At 43.3% G+C, this 24,881-nt stretch overlaps 1 protein-coding gene across 2 annotated transcripts in view; it reads right to left on the reverse strand.

Annotated features, from left to right (window-relative positions):
- Positions 1-271: 271 nt before the first annotated feature.
- The window catches only part of ckap2l (cytoskeleton associated protein 2-like), a 90,697-nt gene continuing 66,087 nt past the window's right edge, over positions 272-24,881 (reverse strand). The window contains exons 7-9 of one of the 2 annotated variants that reach the window (XM_052479287.1): positions 11,577-11,637; positions 732-838; positions 272-461 (exon numbers count right to left, since the gene is read on the reverse strand). In XM_052479287.1, coding sequence (XP_052335247.1) covers positions 273-461; positions 732-838; positions 11,577-11,637 — 357 coding nt within the window. In that variant the 3' untranslated portion in view covers position 272. Of the gene's footprint in view, positions 462-731; positions 839-11,576; positions 11,638-21,872; positions 22,546-24,881 lie in introns of those variants that run through there. The other variant, XM_052479286.1, reaches the window with a different exon arrangement.

Raw genomic sequence — 24,881 nt, forward strand, 5'->3', positions numbered from 1 at the left:
ATAGGGTGCCTTCAGTAGAGATGGGGCTAGCTTTATAGTTCTGTAATAGGGTGCCTTCAGTAGAGATGGGGCTAGCTTTATAGTTCTGTAATAGGGTGCCTTCAGTAGAGATGGGGCTAGCTTTATAGTTCTGTAATAGGGTGCCTTCAGTAGAGATGGGGCTTGCTTTATAGTTCTTCTCATCTTACTTAAAGGGATAATTCTCTAAAACTTTGCCCTTTTTAAGTCTTAATTACCACGGAAGCAGACAAGCCGTCTATCTATGCACACGTCTAATTTACTGATTTCAGCCGAAATTCAAACGCCTGATAACTTGTGCCGACCTTGTTGTTGAAGATACGGAGGTACTTTTGAGGTTCCGCCACAGATTTCAGGAGGCCCCACTCCCCCATCTTCTCATGCCACTGGAACAGGCATCTCTTGTCTAGTATGGCTGTCTGCATGTCTGTTTTCAAATCTAGCTGTGGATATAGAGAGCATTTTTTAAAAGTGTTTGATTAGAGTGTCTGCCCTGAGATTGTAACGTTTGTGGTCCCCGGTTGAGTCATACCAAAGACTTTAAAAAATAGGATGTGATGCCTTATTGCTTGGCACTCAGCATTAAGGAGATAGATTGGGGATAAGGTTCTATGATAGACTAGCGTCCTCTCAGCATTAAATAGACATTTGCATTACAGTGTTCCTGAACTTAATTCCAAGAGACAGAAACAACGTTCCAGAAATATATTTACCTTAACTTTATTCCCCTCGACAACAGGGGAAAACATCTTCCCCTTATGCAGGAAACCGAAAGCCATGGTAACAGAATTTGCATCCCCTAGATTCCAGCAGACATTCACTGAAAAACAAAATAATAATATTATATACCTCCGAGGATGTAATAAAGCCAAGATATTAAACTTTTTCCACGCGTTTTTCTATTTTGTCTAGTTGCCAGAGAAATAATGAATTATAGTGCATTTTGGAAAATATTCAGACCCCTTGACTTTTTTCACATTTTGTTACGTTACAACCTTATTCTAACATTGGTAAAACACAATTCTTTCTTCATCAATCTACACACAAATACCCCATGATGACAAACCGAAAACCGTTTTTTAGAAATGTTTACAAATGTATTAACAATAAAAACTGAAATACCTAATTTACACAAGTATTCAGACCCTTTGCTATGAGACTCGAAATTCAGCTCAGGTCCATCCTGTTTCCATTAATCATCCTTGAGATGTTTCTACAACTTGAGTGGAGTCCACATGTGATATATTCAATTGATTGGACATGATTTGGAAAGGCACACACCTGTCTATATAAGGTCCCACAGTTGACAGTGCATGTCAGAGAAAAAACCAAGCCATGAGGTCGAAGGAATTGTCCATAGAGCTCCGAGATAGGATTGTGTCACGGCACCGATTTGGGTTAGGGTAAGAACACATTTCTGCAGCATTGAAGGTCCCCAAGAACACAGTGGCCTCCATCAATCTTAAATGGTAGAAATATTTAACACCAAGACTCTTTCTAGATCTGGCCGCTCAGCCAAACTGAGCAGTCGGGAGAGAAGGGACTTGGTCAGGGAGGTGACCAAGAACCTGATGGTCACTCTGACAGAACTCCAGAGTTCCTCTGTGGAGATGGGAGAACATTCCAGAAGGACAACCATCTCTGCAGCACTCCACCAATCAGGCTTTTATGGTAGAGTGGACAGACGTAAGCCACACCTCAGTAAAAGGCACATGACAGCCCACTTGGAGTTTGCCAAAAGACAACTAAAGGACCCTGACCATGAGAAACAAGATTCTCTGGTCTGATGAAAACAAGATTGAACTCTTTGGCCTGAATGCCAAGTGTCACATCTGGAGGAAACCTGGCACCATCCCTACAGTGAAGCATGGTCGTGGCAGCATCATGCTGTGGGGATGTTTTCAGCGGCAGGGACTGGGAGACTTGTCAGGATCGAGGGAAAGATGAACGGAGCAAAGTACAGAGAGATCCTCGATAAAATCATGTTCCAGAGTGCTCAGGACCTCAGACTAGGGCGAAGGTTCAACTTCCAACAGGACAACGACCCTAAGGACACAGCCAAGACAATGCAGGAGTGGCTTCGGGACAAGTCTCTGAATATCCTTGAGTGGCCAAGCCAAAGCCCAAACTTGAACCCGATCGAATATCTCTGGAGAGACCTTAAAATAGCTGTGCAGCGACGCTCCCCATCCAACCTGACAGAGCTTGAGAGGATCTGGTGAGAAAAATGGGAGAAACTCCCCAAATACAGGTGTGCCAAACTTGTAGCGTCATTCCCAAGAAGACTCGTGGCTGTAATCACTGCCAAAGGTGCTTCAACAAAGTACTGAGGAAAGGGTCTGAATACTTATGTCAATGTTATATTTCTGTATTTTTTTTATACATTTGCCAAATCTTATAAAAATCCGTTTTTGCTTTGTCATTATGGAGTATTGCGTGTAGATTGACAAGGGGGAAAAAATATTTGGTGAATTTCAGAATAAGGCTGTAACGTAACAAAATGTGTTAAAGTCCAGGGGTCTGAATACTTTCCAAATGCTCTTTAAGTAAAGAATTCACTTAGAATGTGCCTTTTAAGCAGGGGTGTCAAACTCAATTCCTGGGGGGCCTGCTGGTTTTGTTAATTTGTTTCAATTTGTGTTCAATTAAGTCCTAGACAACCAGATGAGGGTAGTTCCTGACTAATCAATGATCAATCAAGTACAAGGGAGGAGCGGAAAAAAAACACCCACACTCGGCCCTAAGGAACTGAGTTATTGTACACTTAGAAAAAAGGGTTCCAAAAGGGTTCTTTGGCTGTCCACATAGGAGAATCCTTTTTGATTCCAGGTAGAACCCTTTTTAGTTCCATGTAGAACTCTTTCGGGTTCCACGTAGAACCCTCTGTGGAAAGGGATTAACATGGAACCTTAAAGGTTCTTCAAAGGGTTCTCCTATGGGGACAAGCAAAGAACCCTGTGGAAGTACAGTTCCCGCTCAGCCCAGTCAAAACTGTTCGCTGCTCTGGCCCCCCAATGGTGGAACAAACCCCCTCACGACGCCAGGACAGCGGAGTCAATCACCACCTTCCGGAGACACCTGAAACCCCACCTCTTTAAGGAATACCTAGGATAGGATAAGTAATCCTTCTCACCCCCCTTTTAAGATTTAGATGCACTATTGTAAAGTGACTGTTCCACTGGATCTCATAAGGTGAATGCACCAATTTGTAAGTCGCTCTGGATAAGAGCGCCTGCTAAATGACTTAAATGTAAATGTAAATGTAAATGAAAAAGTATGTTGGCAGCAGCCACTCAATGTTAGTGATGGCTGTTTAACAGTCTGATGGCCTTGAGATAGAAGCTGTTTTTCAGTCTCTCGGTCTCTGCTTTGATGAACCTGTACTGACCTCGCCTTCTGGATGATAGCGGGGTGAACAGGCAGTGGCTCGGGTGGTTGTTGTCCTTGATAATCTTTTTGGTCTTCCTGTGACATCGGGTGGTGTAGGTGTCCTGGAGGGCAGGTAGTTTGCCCCCGGTGATGCGTTGTGCAGACCTCACTACCCTCTGGAGAGCATTGCGGTTATGGGCGGAGGTGGGAAAGTGGGAAATCTGAGGTTGGTCGATTTTCAACCCAGCCCCTATTGAATACACAGTGGGATATTGGTTATGTTGCACTTCCTAAGGCTTCCACTAGTCTCTCTGCCTATCCATGTGAGAGACACACACTCGGTCTCGACCTTTAAGTCTTTATTGAAGACTCATCTCTTCAGTAGGTCCTATGATTGAGTGTAGTGTGGCCCAGGGGTGTGAATGCACTGGAGCGACGAACTGCCCTTGGTTCCCCTTTCTCCCCTCTCCACCTCTTACTGGTGCTCTGCCATGCCGTCCCTAGGAGGGGTGCGTCACTTGAGTGGGTTGAGTCACTGACGTGATCTTCCTGTCTGGATTGGCGCCCCCTCGGGTTCGTGCCGTGGGGGATGTCTTTGTGGGCTATACTCAGCCTTGTCTCAGGGTAGTAGGTTGGTGGTTGAAGATATCCCTTGGTGGGGGGCTGTGCTTCGGCAAAGTGGGTGGGGTTATATCCTGCCTGTTTGGCCTTGTCCGGGGGTATCATCAGACAGGGCCACAGTGCCTCCCGACCCCTCCTGTCTACTCCTCCAGTATTTATGTTGCAATAGTTTGTGTTGGGGGGCTAAGGTCAGTCTAAGGTCAGTCTGTATATCTGGAGTATTTCTCATATCTTATCTGGTGTCCTCTTTTTCTCTCTCTTTCTCTCTCTCTTCTCTCGGAGGGCTGGAGCCATAGGACCATGCCTCAGGACTACCTGGCCTGATGACTCCTTGCCATCCCCAGTCCACCTGGCCATGCTGCTGCTCCAGTTTCAACTGTTCTGCCTGCGGCTGTGGAACCCTGACCTGTTTACTGGACGTGCTACCTTGTCCTGGACCTGATGTTTTATACTCTCTCTCTACCGCACCTGCTGTCTCTAACTGAATGATCGGCTATGAAAAGCTAACTGACATTTACTCCTCAGGTGCTGACCTGTTGCACCCTCTACAACCACTGTGATTATTGACCCTGCTGGTCATCTATGAACGTTTGAACATATTGGTCATGTTCTGTTATAATCTCCACCCGGCAGAGCCAGAAGATGACTGGCCACCCCTCAGCGCCTGGTTCCTCTCTAGGTTTCTTCCTAGGTTCTGGTGTTTCTAGGGAGTTTTTCCTAGCCACCATGCTTCTACATCTGCATTGCTTGCTGTTTGGGGTTTTAGGCTGGGTTTCTGTACAGCACTTTGAGACATCGGCTGATGTAAAAAGGGCTTTATAAATACATTTGATTGATTGAAGAGTCACAAACACAGGTACAAACACACATAACATACACACTATACACACATGCCAACCTGAATAGTGTTGTAGTAGAGTAGTGGCCGAGGAGCACATACTTAATGTATTGTGAAATCTGTTGTAAATGTATTTTAATGTGTATTTTAATGTATAATACTACCTTGGCAGCAGGGATCAATAATACAAACAAATACAAAAATTAGCACCAAACAAACATGTGAAACCACAAAATAAGCCCAACAGATAAACACAAATTACTCTAGCCTTAATTTCGGTGGCTAATTAGCTGGTGGTCTGTTGCCTATACCAACCAAGTTATCATGACATGACAGGACTTGCTAATCTGAGAGCTATTCCCCAAGTTTCACAGCATCAAACATCAGCAACAGCCATGCAAACAGCTTGTTAGCAAGTTAGTTTTGTGATATTGACACAGATATTATTGTAATATTATTAATAATATTATATATTACTGTAATATTACCGTAATTGAAAGAAAGGCCATCGACGGCCGCTATGGGTTCTAAATAGTTAATGGACTTAAGTCCATGGTAATGCATTCAGTTGTGCAACTGACTAGGCATTCCCTTTCCATAAAGTCTACTTATCTCAAGTCTGAATCAGGCCCATGTTGAGGTGAAGGCATGTGACATTGGTCACCAGTCTGGTTACGACTAGGCCAACAGAGCTTGCCATCAAGTATACCGTTATTAATAAGAGTCCAGTTATTTTAACAGTCATGCACCGTCTTTTTGTAAGGGCTGCGTCTCAACCCATCGCATCCGTCAAATGACCCCTGTTGTGTCCGAATGACCCCTGAAGTGTCCGAATGACCCCTGAAGTGTCCGAATGACCCCTGTAGTGTCCAAATGACCCCTGTAGTGTCCAAATGACCCCTGTAGTGTCCGAATGACCCCTGTAGTGTCCAAATGACCCCTGTAGTGTCCGAATGACCCCTGTTGTGTCCGAATGACCCCTATAGCGTCCGAATGACCCCTGTAGTGTCCGAATGACCCCTGTAGTGTCCAAATGACCCCTGTAGTGTCCAAATGACCCCTGAAGTGTCCGAATGACCCCTGTAGTGTCCGAATGACCCCTGTAGCGTCCGAATGACCCCTGTTGTGTCCGAATGACCCCTATAGCGTCCGAATGACCCCTGTAGCGTCCGAATGACCCCTGTAGCATCCGAATGACCCCTGTAGCGTCCAAATGACCCCTGTAGCGTCCAAATGACCCCTGTAGCGTCCAAATGACCCCTCTATGGAAAGATGAGACTCTCCCGAACACGATGGTCAGGGGACTCATCTGAAGTCGGTACACCCGATTTGCCAACTTCTGTCTGTAGTATCAGAACAGTTTGGGCTACACACTAATATGACCCCACTGTTGAAAAGTGAGACTCTCTTGTTTTTTCTAGGATGCCCACAAGTCTCGTCTGAAGGTAGCCCCGTACCCGTTTAAAAATGTAATGGAGGCCTTCAGAGTGGCGCAGCATTTCATCTAAGGCACTGCATCGCAGTGAGATATGCAACACAGCATTATTTTCTGCTAAATGTTCACTGCTAGCGTGCGAGGCCAAGAGTGCGTGGCGATTCATTTCAATCGTGCAGGGATAAAATCCCCCACCCCTCCGGAGTCAGCCCCTCGGTATTCTGGGCTGAGCCCCGGCTGTTCTGAATGTCAAGTGACATCCCTGATGCCAAGCGACACGTCTGGAGGAAACCTGGCACCATCCCTACGGTAAAGCATGGTGGTGGCAGCATCATGCTGTGGGGATATTATTCAGTGGCAGGGACTGGGAGACTAGTCAGGATTGAGGGAAATATGAACGGAAAAAGTACAGCGAGATCCTTGATGAAAACCTGCTCCAGAGAGCTCAGCACCTCAGGCTGGGGCAAAGGTTCACCTTCAACAGGACAACGACCCTAAGAATACAGACAAGACAACGCAGGAGTGGCTTCGGGACAAGTCTCTGAATGTCCTTGAGGGGCCCAGCCAGAGCTCGGACTTTAATCCAATCGATCATCTCTGGAGAGACCTGAAAATAGCTGTGCAGTGACTCTCCCCAACCATCCTGACAGAGCTTGAGAGGATCTGCTGAAAAGAATGGGATAAACTCCCCAAATACAGGTATGCCAAGCTTGTAACGTCATACCCAAGAAGACTCGAGGCTGTAATAGCTGCCAAAGGTTCTTCAACAAAGTACTGAGTAAAGGGTCTGAATACTTATGTAAAACCTTCTTTTATAAATAGCAAAAAAAATCAAAAAACCTGTTTTCGCTTTGTCATTATGTGGTATTGTATGTAGATTGATGAGGGGGAAAAATGATTGAATCCATTTTAGAATAAGACTGTAACGTAACAAAATGTGGAAAAAGTGAAGGGTTCTGAATACTTTCCGAATGCGCTGTACCTTCCCTAAACCTACAGCAAAGGTTTTGCCTGCAATCTTTGGTTTTTAATCGTGATGTTCTGGCATGTCTGCCTAGAGGCTGTGGAAACAGTTTGATTTTTCAGAATTGGTGGAATTTAAATGCTTAAAGGTAATGACTAAACAATTCCACCCTGAAACGTAATTATGACATTATGTAACAGATATAATGAATAATTAGACAAAGGCAACAATTAGCAATCATTCGATTCTGTAACATGTATAATGAATTAGAATGGTAAACTTCAGTGTGACTAAGAAGAGACCGAGAACAATTAAACTGTGTATGACCTGACCTGGCTAGAACTCTGAGAAACTTACGATAGGACAGGGAGTCCTTTCAAGGTTCCTCTAATCTCGGGGGAATGGAGCTGCCGGCTTGGTAGTGATAAACAGTGGTGAGAACTATGGAAAAGGATACAGCTCACCTACTCTTCGTGTGTATGTATGTGCATAGGATATCTACTGTTTGTGTGGAGGTATGTGTGTAAGTAGGGAGTGAGTTATAAAATGGATATCTTTGTATTACGGACTTCAGAACATTCTCGTGAATAAACTGTACGAACCTTTTGCATAAGCTGAGTCTTTGCATAATTATTATTAAACGCAGGGTCTTACAAACCTCTGGGATTGGTGAAAGCGGCAGGGTAGCCTAGTGGTTAGAGCGTTGGACGAGTAACCAGAAGGTTGCAAGTTCAAACCCCCGAGCGGACATGGTACAAATCTGTCGTTCTGCCCCTGAACAGGCAGTTAACTGTTCCTAGACCAGTTAACCCACTGTTCCTAGGCCGTCATTGAAAATAAGAATTTGTTCTAAACTGACTTGCCTAGTTAAATGAAGGTAAAAAAAAAAAAAAGCTTATTGACTGTTAGTTATTATCATAGGGATTGAAAATTCTCGGGACACTTGGCCTACCCAAAATCGTGATTTGTTGGGATCGTTGTCTGTTTGAAGAGGGATAATTATTTTTCCCCTTTTGAAATGCTGAAGAGAATCTGATATCCTCCCCAGTTTTTGTTATTTTGCCCTAGGTCTGGGATTTCAGAAACTAATAATAGCTTGTCTCCAAAAATGACTGGTATCTCCAGTTGTGTACACATTTTGCAACGGTAACACACATCCATGTGTATCCATACTAACACACATCCATACGTATCCATAGTAACACACATCCAAGTGTATCCGTGGTAAGCACATCCATGCTTATCCACCCTCCATGTGTACTCTGATGGGGCCACAGTGTCTCCTGCTGCAGTAGTTTATGTGTCGGGGGGCTAGGGTCAGTTTGTTATATCTGGAGTACTTCTCCTGTCCTATTCAGTGTCCTGTGTGAATCTAAGTGTGCGTTCTCTAATTCTCTCCTTCTCTCTTTCTTTGTCTCTCTCGGAGGACCTGAGCCCTAGGACCATGCCCCAGGACTACCTGACATGATGACTCCTTGCTGTCCCCAGTCCACCTGGCCGTGCTGCTGCTCCAGTTTCAACTGTTCTGCCTTATTATTATTCGACCATGCTGGTCATTTATGAACATTTGAACATCTTGGCCATGTTCTGTTATAATCTCCACCCGGCACAGCCAGAAGAGGACTGGCCACCCCACATAGCCTGATTCCTCTCTAGGTTTCTTCCTAGGTTTTGGCCTTTCTAGGGAGATTTTCCTAGCCACCGTGCTTCTACACCTGCATTGCTTGCTGTTTGGGGTTTTAGGCTGGGTTTCTGTACAGCACTTTGAGATATCAGCTGATGTACGAAGGGCTATATAAATACATTTGATTTGATTTACTCAATTATAAACTCAGCAAAAAAAGAAACGTCCCCATTTCAGGATCGTGTCTTTCAAAGATAATTCGTAAAAATCCAAATAACTTCACAGATCTTCATTGTAAATGGTTTAAACACTGTTTCCCATGCAATTAATGAACATGCACCTGTGGAACGGTCGTTAAGACACTAACAGCTTACAGACGGTAGGAAATTATGATCACAGTTATGAAAACTTAGGACACTAAAGAGGCCTTTATACTGACTCTGAAAAACACCAAAAGAAAGATGCCCAGGGTCCCTGCTCATTTGCGTGAACGTGCCTTAGGCCTGCTGCAAGGAGGCATGAGGACTGCAGATGAGGCCAGGACAATACATTGCATTGTCCATACTGTGAGACTGCTAAGACAGCACTACAGGGGGACAGGTCGGACAGCTGATCGTCCTCACAGTGGCAGACCAGGATTAGTACATCCGAACATCACACCTGCGGGACAGGTACAGGATGGCAACAACACCTGCCCGAGTTACACCAGGAACGCACAATCCCTCCATCAGTGTTCAGACTGTCCGCAATAGGCTGAAAGAGGCTGGACTGAGGGCTTGTAGGCCTGTTGTCTTCACCAGACATCATCGGCAACAATGTCGCCTATGGGCATAAACCCACTGTTGCTGGACCAGTCAGTCGCGGTTTTGTCTCACCAGGGGTGATGGTCGGATTCACATTTATCGTCAAAGGAATGAGCGTTACACCGAGGCCTGTACTCTGGAGTGGAGGGTCCGTCATGGTCTGGGGCGGTATTTCAAAGCATCATCGGACTGAGCTTGTAGGCAAACTCAACGCTGTGTGTTGAGTTTTGTAGGCAAACTCTTGTAGGCAAACTCAACCCTTCCTGCAGGCTCATCCTGACATGCCCCTCCAGCATGACAATGCCACCAGCCATACTGCTCGTTCTGTGCGTGATTTCCTGCAAGACAGGAATGTCAGTGTTCTGCCATGGTCAGCAAAGAGCCCGGATTTCAATCCCATTGAGCACGTCTTGGACCTGTTGGATTGGAAGGTGAGGGCTAGGGCCATTCCCCCCAGAAATATCCGTCAACTTGCAGATTTATTTTATTTATTTTACCTTTATTTTACTAGGCAAGTCAGTTAAGAACAAATTCTTATTTTCAATGACGGCCTAGGAACAGTGGGTTAACCTCCTGTTCAGGGGCAGAACGACAGATTTGTACCTTGTCAGCTTGGGGATTCTAACTTGCAACCTTTCAGTTACTAGTCCAACGCTCTAACCACTAGGCTACCCTGCCGCCCCGATGCCTTGGTGACAGAGTGGGTAACATCTCACAGCAAGAACTGGCACATCTGGTGCAGTCCATGAGGAGGATATACACAGCACTACTTAATGCAGCTGGTGGCCACACCAGATATTGACTGTTACTTTTGATTTTGACCCCCCCCCCCCTTTGTTCAGGGACACATTATTCCATTTCTGTTAGTTACATGTCTGTGGAACTTGTTCAGTTTATGTCTCAGTTGTTGAATCTAGTTATGTTCATACAAATATTTACACATAGGTTTGCTAAATTTAAAAGGTGTTGACAGTGAGAGGACGTCTTTTTTGCTGAGTTCATTATTCACTAGTAACTGGTAACATGAGTCAGAAACCTGCTCTCTTGTGAAATCAAACGTCTCGGGGGCTTTCAGCAGATGTTCAGTAATTATGAACCACAGCTATTCACTGCATGTTTGGACACTTTCTCCCCCATTATTACTTTTCCCCCATAAATCCATGACGACAACATGATTAACATACGATAAGAATACATGGTCCTTCTGTGGCTCAGTTGGTAGAGCATGGCGCTTGTAACGCCAGGGTAGTGGGTTCGATTCCCGGGACCACCCATACGTAGAATGTATGCACACATGACTGTAAGTCGCTTTGGATAAAAGCGTCAGCTAAATGGCATATATATAATACAGGAACTGACTCAACACATGGAACAGCAAGGCAATAGCTATAATACATTCTTTTAGGATTTGAGCCTCGGTTGGATTCCTTCCACAAATCTTGACAGTGGAAAGAATATTTACTTCATATTTTCAAAAACAGCAAATACAGCAGCAAACTGATTGGAACATTTTCAAGATGTGTGACCCTGGTACGGCCAACAGAAAGAGAAAGTCATGGACACAGCAGTGCGTCTTCCTAGATCTACGTGCTGGTTTTGGCAGGAACAAAGTATCCTAAACAAGTGTAAAAACTGCCACATTAGTGAGACAGACCTTGTAGGGGCATGAAGTTTAGATGGGGAATCAAATGCAGACTGGTTCAAATTTCTGTCTCAATTTGTCTTTCCTCGCTTCCTTTTCAACCATATTGGAGGAGAAGGTCCAAGGTCCCTCCCCTCTGACCTTCTTCTCCAATACCTTTTGAGAAAGTGGCAAGGAGATAGGATGTGAGGAATAGAGATGAATCGAGACAGAGACTAAGTGTCTCTTAGGGATATTGCTGCCTTTCTAGTTTTCTCATTACCTTGTGTCTCTTCCTTCTTCTTCAGCATCTCAAACACAACAGTCCGTAGCTCGTCTACTGGCTGAAAGAGAGGAAATAGATGCCAAACCATCATATTACTAGTTTAAATTAAATAGATACCAAAGTAGGCAGCTCTAAATTTAGTTTAGAGAATTCTTCAGAGGTCTAATCAAACACACACACACAGAGCTAGAGAGAGAGAGGATTGATGTTGCTTCAAACAGGGACAACACCTCCAGAGGTAGAGAGAGGTTGGGATGAGAGGTAAGGATGATAGGTAGCGATGAGAGGTAGGGATGAGAGGTAGGGATGAGAGGTAGGGATGAGAGGTAAGGATGAGAGGTAGTGATGAGACGTGGGGATGATAGGTAGTGATGAGAGGTAGGGATGAGAGGTAGGGATGAGAGGTAGTGATGAGAGGTAGGGATGAGAGGTAGGGATGAGAGGTAGGGATGAGAGGTAGTGATGAGACGTGGGGATGAGAGGTAGGGATGAGAGGTAGTGATGAGAGGTAGGGATGAGAGGTAGGGATGAGATGTAGGGATGAGATGTAGGGATGAGAGGTAAGGATGATAGGTAGTGATGAGAGGTAAGGATGATAGGTAGTGATGAGAGGTAGGGATGAGAGGTAGGGATGAGAGGTAGTGATGAGAGGTAGGGATGAGAGGTAGGGATGAGAGGTAGTGATGAGAGGTAGGGATGAGAGGTAGGGATGAGAGGTAGTGATGAGAGGTAGTGATGAGAGGTAGGGATGAGAGGTAGGGATGAGAGGTAGGGATGAGAGGTAGTGATGAGAGGTAGTGATGAGAGGTAGGGATGAGAGGTAGGGATGAGAGGTAGGGATGAGAGGTAGTGATGAGAGGTAGTGATGAGAGGTAGGGATGAGAGGTAGTGATGAGAGGTAGGGATGAGAGGTAGGGATGAGAGGTAGTGATGAGAGGTAGTGATGAGAGGTAGGGATGAGAGGTAGGGATGAGAGGTAGTGATGAGAGGTAGGGATGAGAGGTAGGGATGAGAGGTAGGGATGAGAGGTAGTGATGAGAGGTAGTGATGAGAGGTAGGGATGAGATGTAGGGATGAGAGGTAGGGATGAGATGTAGGGATGAGAGGTAGTGATGAGAGGTAGTGATGAGAGGTAGGGATGAGAGGTAAGGATGAGAGGTAGGGATGAGAGGTAGTGATGAGAGGTAGTGATGAGAGGTAGGGATGAGAGGTAAGGATGAGAGGTAGGGATGAGAGGTAGGGATGAAAGGTAGGGATGAGAGGTAGTGATGATAGGTAGTGATGAGAGGTAGGGATGAGAGGTAAGGATGAGAGGTAGGGATGAGAGGTAGGGATGAGAGGTAGGGATGAGAGGTAGGGATGAGGAGAGAGAAGGAGTATGTTATACCTGAAACTAGGGACTCGGGATAAGTAGATAAGATTGACAATATGACCACAATATGATAATGAATCCCTGTCCAGAAACAGCACTACGTACTTTAAATTAGATCTCAAATAATTGCATAGGTGTAAACAGCGTGGCTGTAGCCCCATCTTGCCTTCTGATAGGTGGAATATTCAGTTCCTGGCAGATCTACAGCAGCTAGGCCCGAGTCTAAGGGGTAGGATCTAGAGGCTGTTTGTGAACCGGGCCCCAGAGAGAGACACCATGGACACTGATGACCATCAGGGGGGTCAGAGGCAAAGGGTTGCTGGGTTGTGTCTGTGGTTGTCACGGCGTGAGGGAGATCTAACATCAGTCAGCTGTACCTCTCCCTCATCAATGGTTGTGTCCCAAATGATTACTGTCCTCCCTGCAAGGGCTCTAGTCAACAGTAGTGCACTAGGTATGGAATCAGGTTCCATTTGGGACAGAGGGGAAGTGATACTTCGGGAAAATCATTAAATACAGGCTATATAAAATTGGTGTCTGAAATGTCTCCCTATTCACTATGTAGCACACAACTTTTGACCACTACTGCTCAACATGAGTGTACTATGTAGGGAATAGGGTGCCATATGGGATACAAACATACAGGCCCTCCTCTCTCCTGACCCCTGACCTGATTACCCAGACAGTTCTGAGTGTAAAGGACGTTCTGATACTTGATGATGGGGAGGAAGTTGTGGTTTAGTCCACTCATATTTGACGTGTTTGAAATATTGTACTTGAACTTTCATTGCCATCAGAAAGATATCATTGTCAGATGGGTGATTGGATGACTAGATGTTCATGATAGTGAGAGGATCAACTTTCCTACTGTTGTGGTGACTGCCATGGGATGTGGCGTTGGTCGGAGTAGAGTGAAGTTGGCCCTAGACGCTGATCTTTGGTCAATTTAGCCATTTCCGCGCTAATGGTTTCCATTAGGATTTGGGAAGGGGAAGCTGATCATAGATCTGTACCAAGGGGTACGGTCATCTCAGAGTGATTTTGGTATAGCCTAACATGTCATCCAGCAGCAGCATTTTTGTGATGATGCAGCAGAGTTGCTTAGGCAGGCGGCCTAGACCGGGGAAAGATGAGCAGACAGAAGGGATTAACATCGTTTACTTTTCAATAGCAGTTTGACATTTCACATAAACTTTTTTGATTCAATTCACTGAAAAGTTTCATTGTGACGCAATTAACTGATTCCTGGAATTTTAACAGCTTGAGCAATGTTTAGTTTGTTTTTTAAACACCGAAACAAATGGTTTATGCTTTAGTTATTGATACCAGCCTTATGAATGAATCACAATCATGAAAAAGATTTATTTGTCCACTTACGCAATTGCTGAATAAGAGTTTACTAGAATTCATGTGTTGGAAATTAAGCAAGCATTACTACATATTGTTGGGAATATGGTGTCAATTGGGACACGGACATGATGTCACGGCAGGGGCACATCTCAGCAACTATAGAATAGCTGTTATCATTGTGTGTAAACATAAACACCAGCGTGGCATTAGAGAAATCCACATTGTCAGGAAATCTATAATGTTGTCTTTGTGGATCATTCTTTAGTCTTCACCTATGGGCAAATGTACAGTTGGAGGGGTAGATTGTGAGGGAAAATAAAACGGAGGCTGAATAAAGGCCCAACTTTGACCTGTGTGTTTTGATAGAATACAACCAGTAGCAGTGGGACATGGAAATGTGATTTTATAATTAGGGCATCGAAAGGCAGAAACCAAAGACTCTTCCTATAGCTCTGTAATACGATGCCTTCAGTAGAGATGGGGCTATCTTTATAGTTCTGTAATAGGGTGCCTTCAGTAGAGATGGGGCTATCTTTATAGTTCTGTAATAGGGTGCCTTCAGTAGAGATGGGGCTATCTTTATAGTTCTGTAATAGGGTGCCTTCAGTAGAGATGGGGCTATCTTTATAGTTCTGTAATAGGGTGCCTTCAGTAGAGATGGGGCTAGCTTTATAGTTCTGTAATAGGGTTCCTTCAGTAGAGATGGGGCTAGCTTTATAGTTCTGTAATAGGGTGCCTTCAGTAGAGATGGGGCTATCTTTATAGTTCTGTAATAGGGTGCCTTCAGTAGAGATGGGGCTATCTTTATAGTTCTGTAATAGGGTGCCTTCAGTAGAGATGGGGCTATCTTTATAGTTCTGTAATAGGGTGCCTTCAGTAGAGATGGGGCTATCTTTATAGTTCTGTAATAGGGTTCCTTCAGTAGAGATGGGGCTATCTTTATAGTTCTGTAATAGGGTTCCTTCAGTAGAGATGGGGCTATCTTTATAGTTCTGTAATAGGGTGCCTTCAGTAGAGATGGGGCTAGCTTTATAGTTCTGTAATAGGGTTCCTTCAGTAGAGATGGGGCTATCTTTATAGTTCTGTAATAGGGTTCCTTCAGTAGAGATGGGGCTAGCTTTATAGTTCTGTAATAGGGTTCCTTCAGTAGAGATGGGGCTAGCTTTATAGTTCTGTAATAGGGTGCCTTCAGTAGAGATGGGGCTATTTCTATAGTTCTGTAATAGGGTGCCTTCAGTAGAGATGGGGCTATTTCTATAGTTCTGTAATACAATGCCTTCAGTAGTGATGAGGCCATCTCTATAATTCTGTAACATGATTCCTTCAGTAGTGATGACTCCAATGCTTCCCACAGTTGTGTCAAGTTGGTTGGATGTCCTTTGGGTGGTGGACCCTTTAGTCACACACACAGTCAGAGCCATAAATATTTGTGCATTGACCAAGTTATCATTTTGTCTCTCTACACCACCACAATGGTTTTGACTATCAAGATTACCTTAAAGTGTAGACTTCCAGCTTTAATTTGAGGGTATTTACATCCAAATCAGGTGAACGAGGAAAGAATTACAGCACTTTGCAACCCCCCATCCATTGCAGTCAATGACTGCAGCAAGCGAAGGCAAAACTGTAAAGCTTAGAGACGATCTAATGTTAAACACTGTTAAAGTAACATGGCGACAGGTTAATCTGCCTCACCTAAAGCCCAGTCTGGTGGGAAGCTGCTACAGACCACAAGTACTAACAGTTGCTATGTGTGAAATGCTTGATAATGTATGAGATAACAGTGAAGTATATTTTCTAGGTGATTTAAAATATTGACTGGCTTTCATCAAGCCCACTCAAGAGAACTTCAAACTTTAACCAGTGCCTGCAACCTGGTTCAGGTTGTCAGTCAACCTACCAGGGTGTTTACAAACAGCACAGAAATCAAATCATCAACATGTATTGATCATATATTTACTCCATAGGATGTAGTGATCACAATATAATACCCATGTCTAGGAAAACCAAAGTCCCGAAGGCTGGGCCTAATGAGAGGGATGACGCAAAAGCTATAGGAAATAATTCTAGCAGCACAACCGACTGGCAAACGTACTGCAAATTAAGAAATCATGTGACTAAACTAAATAAAAAATAAACTACACTATGAAACAAATGACAGCAAAAAAACACTGACACTACACATCCCAGTATATCTGACCAAATTATAAAATACAATAATTATCCTTTCAAATTCTATAAAGTAAGAGGTGTGGAAGAGGTGAAAAAATGATTGTTGTCTATCAACAATGACAAGCCACCAGGGTCTGACAACGTGGATGGGAAATGACTTAGGTTTATAGCGGACAATATTGGCACTCCTATTTGCCACATATTAAATTGAAGTCTACTAGAAAGTGTGTTCCCTCAGGCCTGGAGGGAAGCTAAAGTCATTCCGCTACCCAAGAATAGTAAAGCCCCCTTTATTGGCTCAAATAGCCAACCAATCAGCCTGTTAGCAACCCTTAGAAAAAATAGTGTTTGACCAGATACAATGCTATTTCACAGTAAACAAATTGACAACAGACTAGCAGCTCGCTTATTGGGAAGGACACTCAACAAGCACAGCACTTACACAAATGACTGATGATTGGCAGAGAGACATTGATAATACAATTATTGTGAGGGCTGTCTTGTTAGACTGCAGTGCCACTTTTGACATTATCGATCATAGTCTGCTGCTAGAAAAATGAATTTGTTATGGCTTTACACCCCCTGCTATAATGTGGATAAAAAGTTACTTGTCTAACAGAACATAGAAGGTGTTCATTAATGGAAGCCTCTCAAACATAATCCAACTAGATTCAGGAATTCCCCAGGGAAGCTGTTTAGGCCCCTTGCTTTCTTCAATCTTTACTAATGACATGCCACTGGCTTTGAGTAAGGCCAGTGTGTCTATGTATGCAGTGTATGGATGTTATATGATGTACTGTTTTATTTTTAGCTCATTCAGTACAAACATAGTTCAATGTTTTATCTTTTGTTTTGTTTTATATGTAATATGGGTGCTTTGGTGTGTTTGGACTAACAAATACAACTACGAATGCATTCTCAATTGGATTCAGGTCAGGCCATTGCAGAACAATCCACTTCTTTGCCTTAAACAAGTTTTGGGTTGCTTTCGCAGTATGCTTCGGGTCATTGTCCATCTGCACTGTGAAGCGCCGTCCAATGAGTTTTGAAGCATTTGGCTGAATCTGTAGCAGATAATATAGACCTAAACACTTCAGAAATCATCCTGCTGCTTGTCAGCAGTCACATCATCAATAAATACAAGGGAACCAGTTCCATTGGCAGCCATACATGCCCACGCCATAACACTACCACCATGCTTCACAGATGAGGTGGTATGTTCTGATGATGAGCAGTACCTTCCCTTCTCCATAACACTACCTCCACCATGCTTCACAGATGAGGTGGTATGCTCTGATGATGAGCAGTACCTTCCCTTCTCCATAACACTACCTCCACCATGCTTCACAGATGAGGTGGTATGCTCTGATGATGAGCAGTACCCTCCCTTCTCCATACTCTTCTATTCCCATCATTCTGGTACAAGTTGATCTTTGTCTCGTCTGTCGATAGGATGTTGTTCCAGAATTGAACAGGTTTTTTTCGATGTTGTTTGGCCAACTCTAATCTGGTCTTCCTGTTGAGGCCTACCAATTTCATTCTCATTTTTTAATTTCACCTTTATTTAATCAGGTAGGCCAGTTGAGAACAAGTTTTAATTTACAACTGCGACCTGGCCAAGATAAAGCAAAGCAGTGCGACAAAAACAACAACACAGAGTTACACATAAACAAACGTACAGTCAATGACACAATAGAAAAATATATGTACAGTGTGTGCAAATGTAGTAAGATTAGGGAGGTAAGGCAATAAATAGGCCATAGAGGTGAAATAATTACAATTTAGCATTAACGCTGGAGTGATAGATGTGTGATGATGATGTGCAAGTAGAGACACTGGTGTGCAAAAGAGTAAAAGAGGTAGTTTGGTGTGCTATTTACAGATGCGCTGTGTACAGGTACAGTGATCAATAAGCTACTCTCACAGCTGATGCTTAAAGTTAGTGAGGCAGATATAAGTCTCCAGCTTCAGTGATTTTTGCAATTCGTTCCAGTCATTGGCATCAGACAACTGGAAGGAAAGGCGGCCAAAGGAGGTGTTGGCTTTGGGGATGACCAGTGAAATATACCTGCTGGAGCGCGTGCTACGGGTGGGTGTTGCTATGGTAACCAGTGAGCTGAGATAAGGTGGGCATTACCTAGTAAAGACTTATAGATGACCTGGAGCCAGTGGGTTTGGTGACGAATATGTAGTGAGGGCCAGCCAACGAGAGCATACAGGTCGCAGTGGTGGGTAGTATATGGGGCTTTGGTGACAAAACAGATGGCGCTGTGATAGACTGCATCCAATTTATTGAGTAGAGTATTTTGTAAATGACATCGCTGAAGTCAAGGTTCAGTAGGATAGTCAGTTCTACTAGGGTATGTTTGGCAGCATGAGTGAAGGAGGCTTTGTTGCGAAATAGGAAGCCGATTGTAGATTTAATTTTGGATTGGAGATGCTTAATGTGAGTCTGGAAGGAGAGTTTACAACCTATATATTTGCAGTTGTCCACATATTCAGAACTGTCCAAAGTAGTGATGCTAGTCAGGTGGGCGGGTGCAGGCAGCGATCAATTGAAGAGCATGTACTTAGTTTGACTTGCATTTAAAAGCAGTTGGAGGCCACGGAAGGAGTATTGTATGACATTGAAACTCGTTTGGAGGTTAGTTAACACAGTGTCCAAAGAAGGTTCCAGATGTAAACAGAATGGTGTCGTCTGCGTAGAGGTGGATCAGAGAATCACCAACAGCAAGAGCGACATCATTGATATATCCAGAGATGGTCGGCCTGAGAATTGAACCCTGTGGTACCCCCATAGAGACTGCCAGAGGCCCTCTGATTTGACACACTGAACTCTATCTGAGAAGTAGTTGGTGAACCATGCGAGGCAGTCATTTCAGAAACCAATGGTTTATGGTTTACATCTGGTGAAGTCTTCTCTTGAACTTTGACACAGATATGATGACCTCCTGGAGTGAGTTCTTGATTTGGCCAACTGTTGTGACGGGGTTTTTCTTCAACAGGGAAATCATTTTTCTGTCATCCACCACAATTGTTTTCCATTGACTTTCGGGCCTTTTGGTGTTCCTGAGCTCACCAGTGCGTTCTTTTATTTTATGAATGTTTAAAAAAAGGCCTCCCGGGTGGCGCAGTGGTTAAGGGCGCCGTATTGCAGCGTGGGGCGACGCACAATTGGCCTAGCGTCGGCCGGGTTAGGGAGGGTTTGGCCGGTAGGGATGTCCTTGTCTCATCGCGCACCAGTGACTCCTGTGGCGGGCCAGGCGCAGTGCGCACTAACCAAGGTTGCCAGGTGCACAGTGTTTCCTCCACACATTGGTGCGGCTGGCTTCCTGGTTGGATGCGCGCTGTGTTAAGAAGCAGTTGGTTGGGTTGTGTATCGGAGGACACATGACTTTCAACCTTTGTCTCTCCCGATCCCGTACGGGAGTTGTAGTGATGAGACAAGACAGTAGCTACTAAAACAATTGGATACCACGAAATTGGGGAGAAAAAGGGGTAAAATTCAACAACAACAAAAAATAATTAAAAAATAAATAAAAATAATGTTTAAAATGGTTGATTTGGACACACCTAATGGTTTTGCTATCTCTCTGGTGGGTTTGTTTTGATTGTTCAGTCTAATGATGGCTTGCTTCACTGGCAGTGACAGCTCTTCGGCCTTCATATCGAGGGTTAAAACAGCAACAGAATCCAAATGCAAATGTCACACTTGAAATCAACTCTAGACCTTTTATCTGATTACTTGTAAATGAACTAATGAGGGAATAACACACATGACCATGGAACAGCTGAGCAGTCAATTGTCAAATGACTTTTGGTCCCTTAAAAAGACGGTTAAAAGAGCTGTATCTCCTACACCGTTCACCCGATTTGGATGTACAGTTGAAGTCTGAAGTTTACATACACCTTAGCCAAATACATTTAAACTCAGTTTTTCCACAATTCCTGACATTTAATCCTAGTAAAAATGCCCTGTCTTAGGTCAGTTAGGATCACCACTTTATTGTAAGAATGTGAAATGTTAGAATAATAGTAGAGAGAATTATTTATTTCAGCTTTGATTTATTTCATCACATTCCCATTGGGTCAGAAATGTACATACACTCAATTAGTATTTGGTAGCATTGCCTTTAAACTTGGGTCAAACATTTCTGGTAGCCTTCCAAAAGCTTCCCACAATAAGTTGGGTGAATTTTGGCCCATTCCTCCTGACAGAGCTGGTGTAACGGAGTCAGGTTTGTAGGCATCCTTGATCACACACACTTGTTCAGTTCTGCCCCCAAATGTTCTATAGGATTGAGGTCAGGGCTTTGTGATGGCCAATCCAATACCTTGACTTTGTTGTCCTTAAGCCATTTTGCCACAACTTTGAAAGTATGCTTGGGGTCATTGTTCATTTGGAAGACCCATTTGCGACCAAGCTTTAACTTCCTGACTGATGTCTTCAGATGTTGCTTCAATATATACACGTAATTTTTCTTCCTCATGATGCCATCTATTTTGTGAAGTGCACCAGTCCCTCCTGCAGCAAAGCACCCCCACAACATGATGCTGCCACACCCGTGCATCACGGTTGGGATGGTGTTCTTTGGCTTGCAAGCCTCCCCCTTTTTCCTCCAAACATAACGATGATCATTATGGCCAAACAGTTCTATTTGTATTTAATCAGACCATAGGACATTTCTCCAAAAAGTACAAGCTTTGCCCCAATGTGCAGTCGCCAACCGTAGTCTGGCTTTTTTATGGTGGTTTTGTTGCAGTGTCCTTCGTTGCTGAGCAGCTTAAGGTTATGTCGATATAGGACTCGTTTTACTGTGGTATATCCACAGATACTTTTGTACCCGTTTCCTCCAGCATCTTCACAGGGCCCTTTGCTGTTGTTCTGGGATGGATTTGCACTTTTTGCACCAAAGCATGTTCATCTGTCAAGCGAAAAGGCACTGAGTTTGAAGGTAGGCCTTGAAATACATCCACAGGTACACCTCCAATTGACTCAAATTATGTCAATTAGCCTATCAGAAGCTTCTAAAGCCATGACATAATTTTCTTGAATTTTCCAAGATGTTTAAAGGCACAGTCAACTTAGTGTATGTAAACTTCCGACCCACTGGAATTGTGATACAGTGAATTATAAGTGAAATAATCAGTCTGTGAACAATTGTTGGACAAGTTACTTGTGTCATGCACAAAGTTGATGTCCTAACCGACTTTCCAAAACTATAGCTTGTTAACAAGACATGTGGAGTGTTTGAAAAGCGAGTTTTAATGACTCCAACCTAAGTGTATGTAAACTTCCCACTTCAACTGTATATAATATTCTGCCCCTATGGACACATTTATTTTAGGTCATACAAAGAACAGCTTTGCATTCTTTAATGAAATGCAGCACACAGACATATTGTTTCACATTCTTTAATAAAAGTCTCTCCCTCCCACCCCCTGGGAAACATATGTTCACATTGCCAAAGGAAGGGAAATCAATATCAAAAGTTAAAAACAAATTTACACTGAAATTTCCAAAATAATTAAAGCATTTCAAATGTAATTATGTCTATATACAGTGTTTCTCTCTCTCCCATCATTCCTTTTACAAAGTAATTCAACTTGTATTTAGAATTAAATTCTGAGACAAACTCTATGTACTGAATATTGATGTTGAGTGTGCAGGTGTCTGTAAGCAGGGTAGTACCTTCCACAACCGGTTTTGCTCGACTAAAATACACGTAAGCATAGATATAATAGTGGCCTGTAATAATCAAAGATGCTTATCATCCTATTTAAAAGGGATAATTCACTAAGACAAGTATTCTTCTGACCCCGGAAGGCGACAAGCCGGTTATCTATGCAGACAACTGTCAAGATGTCTAATGTACTGATTCACTTTGATGTCAGCCGAAATTTAACCTTCTTTTCCAGTGGGCCGACGGTGACCTTGTTGTTGACGATACAGAGGTACTTTTGAGGTTCCGCCACAGATTTCAGGAGTCCCCACTCCCCCATCTTCTCATGCCACTGGAACAGGCAATTCTCGTCTGAACAGGCTGCCTTCACGTCTGGTTTCATCTCTAGCTGTGGATATAGAGAGAGCATAAGTACAAACACCTCAATGAACTCAGTGGCCTTGTGGTAAGAGTGTCTGCCGCTCTAGGGTGGGGGTTTGATCCCTGTCAAGCCCAACCAAAGACTGTCACTCAGGAGATGGATTGGGTGTTAACTTGACATACAGGGCCTGTCTCATGCTACAGAAACAGGTAGCACGAGTTCATCATTTAGTTTTAGTGATTTGGTTCATCATTTAGTTTTAGTGATTTGGTTCACCGTTTAGTTTTAGTGATTTGGTTCTTCATTTAGTTTTAGTGATTTGGTTCTTCATTTAGTTTTAGTGATTTGGTTCATCATTTAGTTTTAGTGATTTGGTTCATCGTTTAGTTTTAGTGATTTGGTTCATCGTTTAGTTTTAGTGATTTGGTTCATCGTTTAGTTTTAGCTCCAGGAGGACTTGTCAAGCGCTACATCTGCCACGTTCCTGCTGTGTCAAAATAGTCACACGCATCAAACTATCGTTAGCCTCAATTATAGATGGACTCCACAGTAAGGGGAAATAGGGCTACTGGCCGCCATTATTGTTTTTCTCCCACAGAATGGTCAAAAAAAAAAAATCTGTACATACTGTGCTTCTTCTGCTGCATGTGCAACAATGTCTGAGAGGTACTTAAATCCAAGACATGGTACTAGTGCATCTGAAATGTAGATTAGATATGCTGGTGCTACCAAAGGCTTCTATGTGCTGCTGGTGCCAGGGCCGGGCCAGAATGAATCAGTTGGACTGGCATTAGATTTACATAGGTGGACCCATTGTTAACAGGTGTTATAATAAAGACCGTAGGTTTATAGTTTGGGAAGTTCACAATTTATGCTGCCAATCTGTTTGCCACTCATGATTCTTTTTACATGAACGTTTTTAATGGAACAGTTTAATTTCAATAACGTTTTCGTTGCTCAAAATTCATTGTCAGGTGGTTCATAATAAAAATATGAATTCAAATGAAATAAATCTAAAACTTAAAATTCAACTAATGCTAGAACAACACCATTTAACATCTGGACACATTGATACACCATGACCCATTGGCATCTAAAGAAATGAGTCCATGGAACTCAGCCTATAGGCCAATGCAACAGTAGACCTACAACTTCCATGATCAACTAAGTAAAATACATAGGCCTAAAGACTAAATAAATAAAACAGGTAGAAAATACACTGATAAATTCAGGTTCTTTAAAACTCAACTCTGCCTGTCCGCCTCCCTTTCTAATCTGCCTTGATTTGAGCTATGGCTAGTGAAGTGCATCAACATGTCAAATCAACGTCGGAGGTACCTGCTATCAGGACAGAGACAAAATAATGAAAAAGAGAGACAAAACTCTTAAATTACAGTTATGAAATTAACAAATACTTGTTTCTGAAGTACAGCAGATATGCCTACTAGTTACATATGGAATGGAGAATATATACAAACATACATACTGTTGAAGGTGGAAGTTTACATATACCTTAATCTCAGTTTTTCACAATTCCTGATATTTAACCATTGTAAAAAATTCCCTGTCTTAGGTCAGTTAGGATCACCACTTTATTTTAAATGTGAAATGTCAGAATAGAGAGAATGATTTATTTCAGCTTTTATTTCTTTCATCACATTCCCAGTGGCTCAGAAGTTTACATACACTCAATTAGTATTTGGTAACATTGCGTTTAAATTGTTTAACTTGGGTCAAATGTGTCTGGTAGCCTTCCACAAGCTTCCCACAATACGATGAGTGAGTTTTGGCCCATTCCTCCTGACATAGCTGGTGTAACTGAGTCAGGTTTGTAGGCCTCCTTGCTCGCACACGCTTTTTCAGTTCTGCCCACAAATTTTCTATAGGACTGAGGTCAGGGCTTTGTGATGGCCACTTGATGAATACCTTGACTTTGTTGTCCTTAAGCTATTTTGCCACAACTTTGAAAGTATGCTTGGAGTTAATGTCCATTTGGAAGACCCATTTGCTAACAAGCCTTAGCTTCCTGACTGATGTCTTGAGATGTTGCTTCAAAATATCCACATAATTGTCTGTCCTCATGATGCCATCTATTGTGTGAAGTGCACCAGTCCCACCTGCAGCAAAGCACCCCCACAACATGATGCTGCCACACACGTGCATCACGGATGGGATGGTGTTCTTTGGCTTGCAAGCAATGTGCAGTTGTAAACAGTAGTCTGGCTTTTTCAACGGCGGTTTTGGAGCAGTGGCTTCTTCCTTGCTGAGCGGCCGGTTATGTCGATAAAGGACTTGTTTTTACTGTGGATATAGATACTTTTGTACCTGTTAACTCCATCTTCACAAGGTCCTGGGATTTATTT

The sequence above is a fragment of the Oncorhynchus keta genome, chromosome 25 (assembly GCF_023373465.1).
Source record: "Oncorhynchus keta strain PuntledgeMale-10-30-2019 chromosome 25, Oket_V2, whole genome shotgun sequence".
Classification (NCBI taxonomy): domain Eukaryota; kingdom Metazoa; phylum Chordata; class Actinopteri; order Salmoniformes; family Salmonidae; genus Oncorhynchus; species Oncorhynchus keta.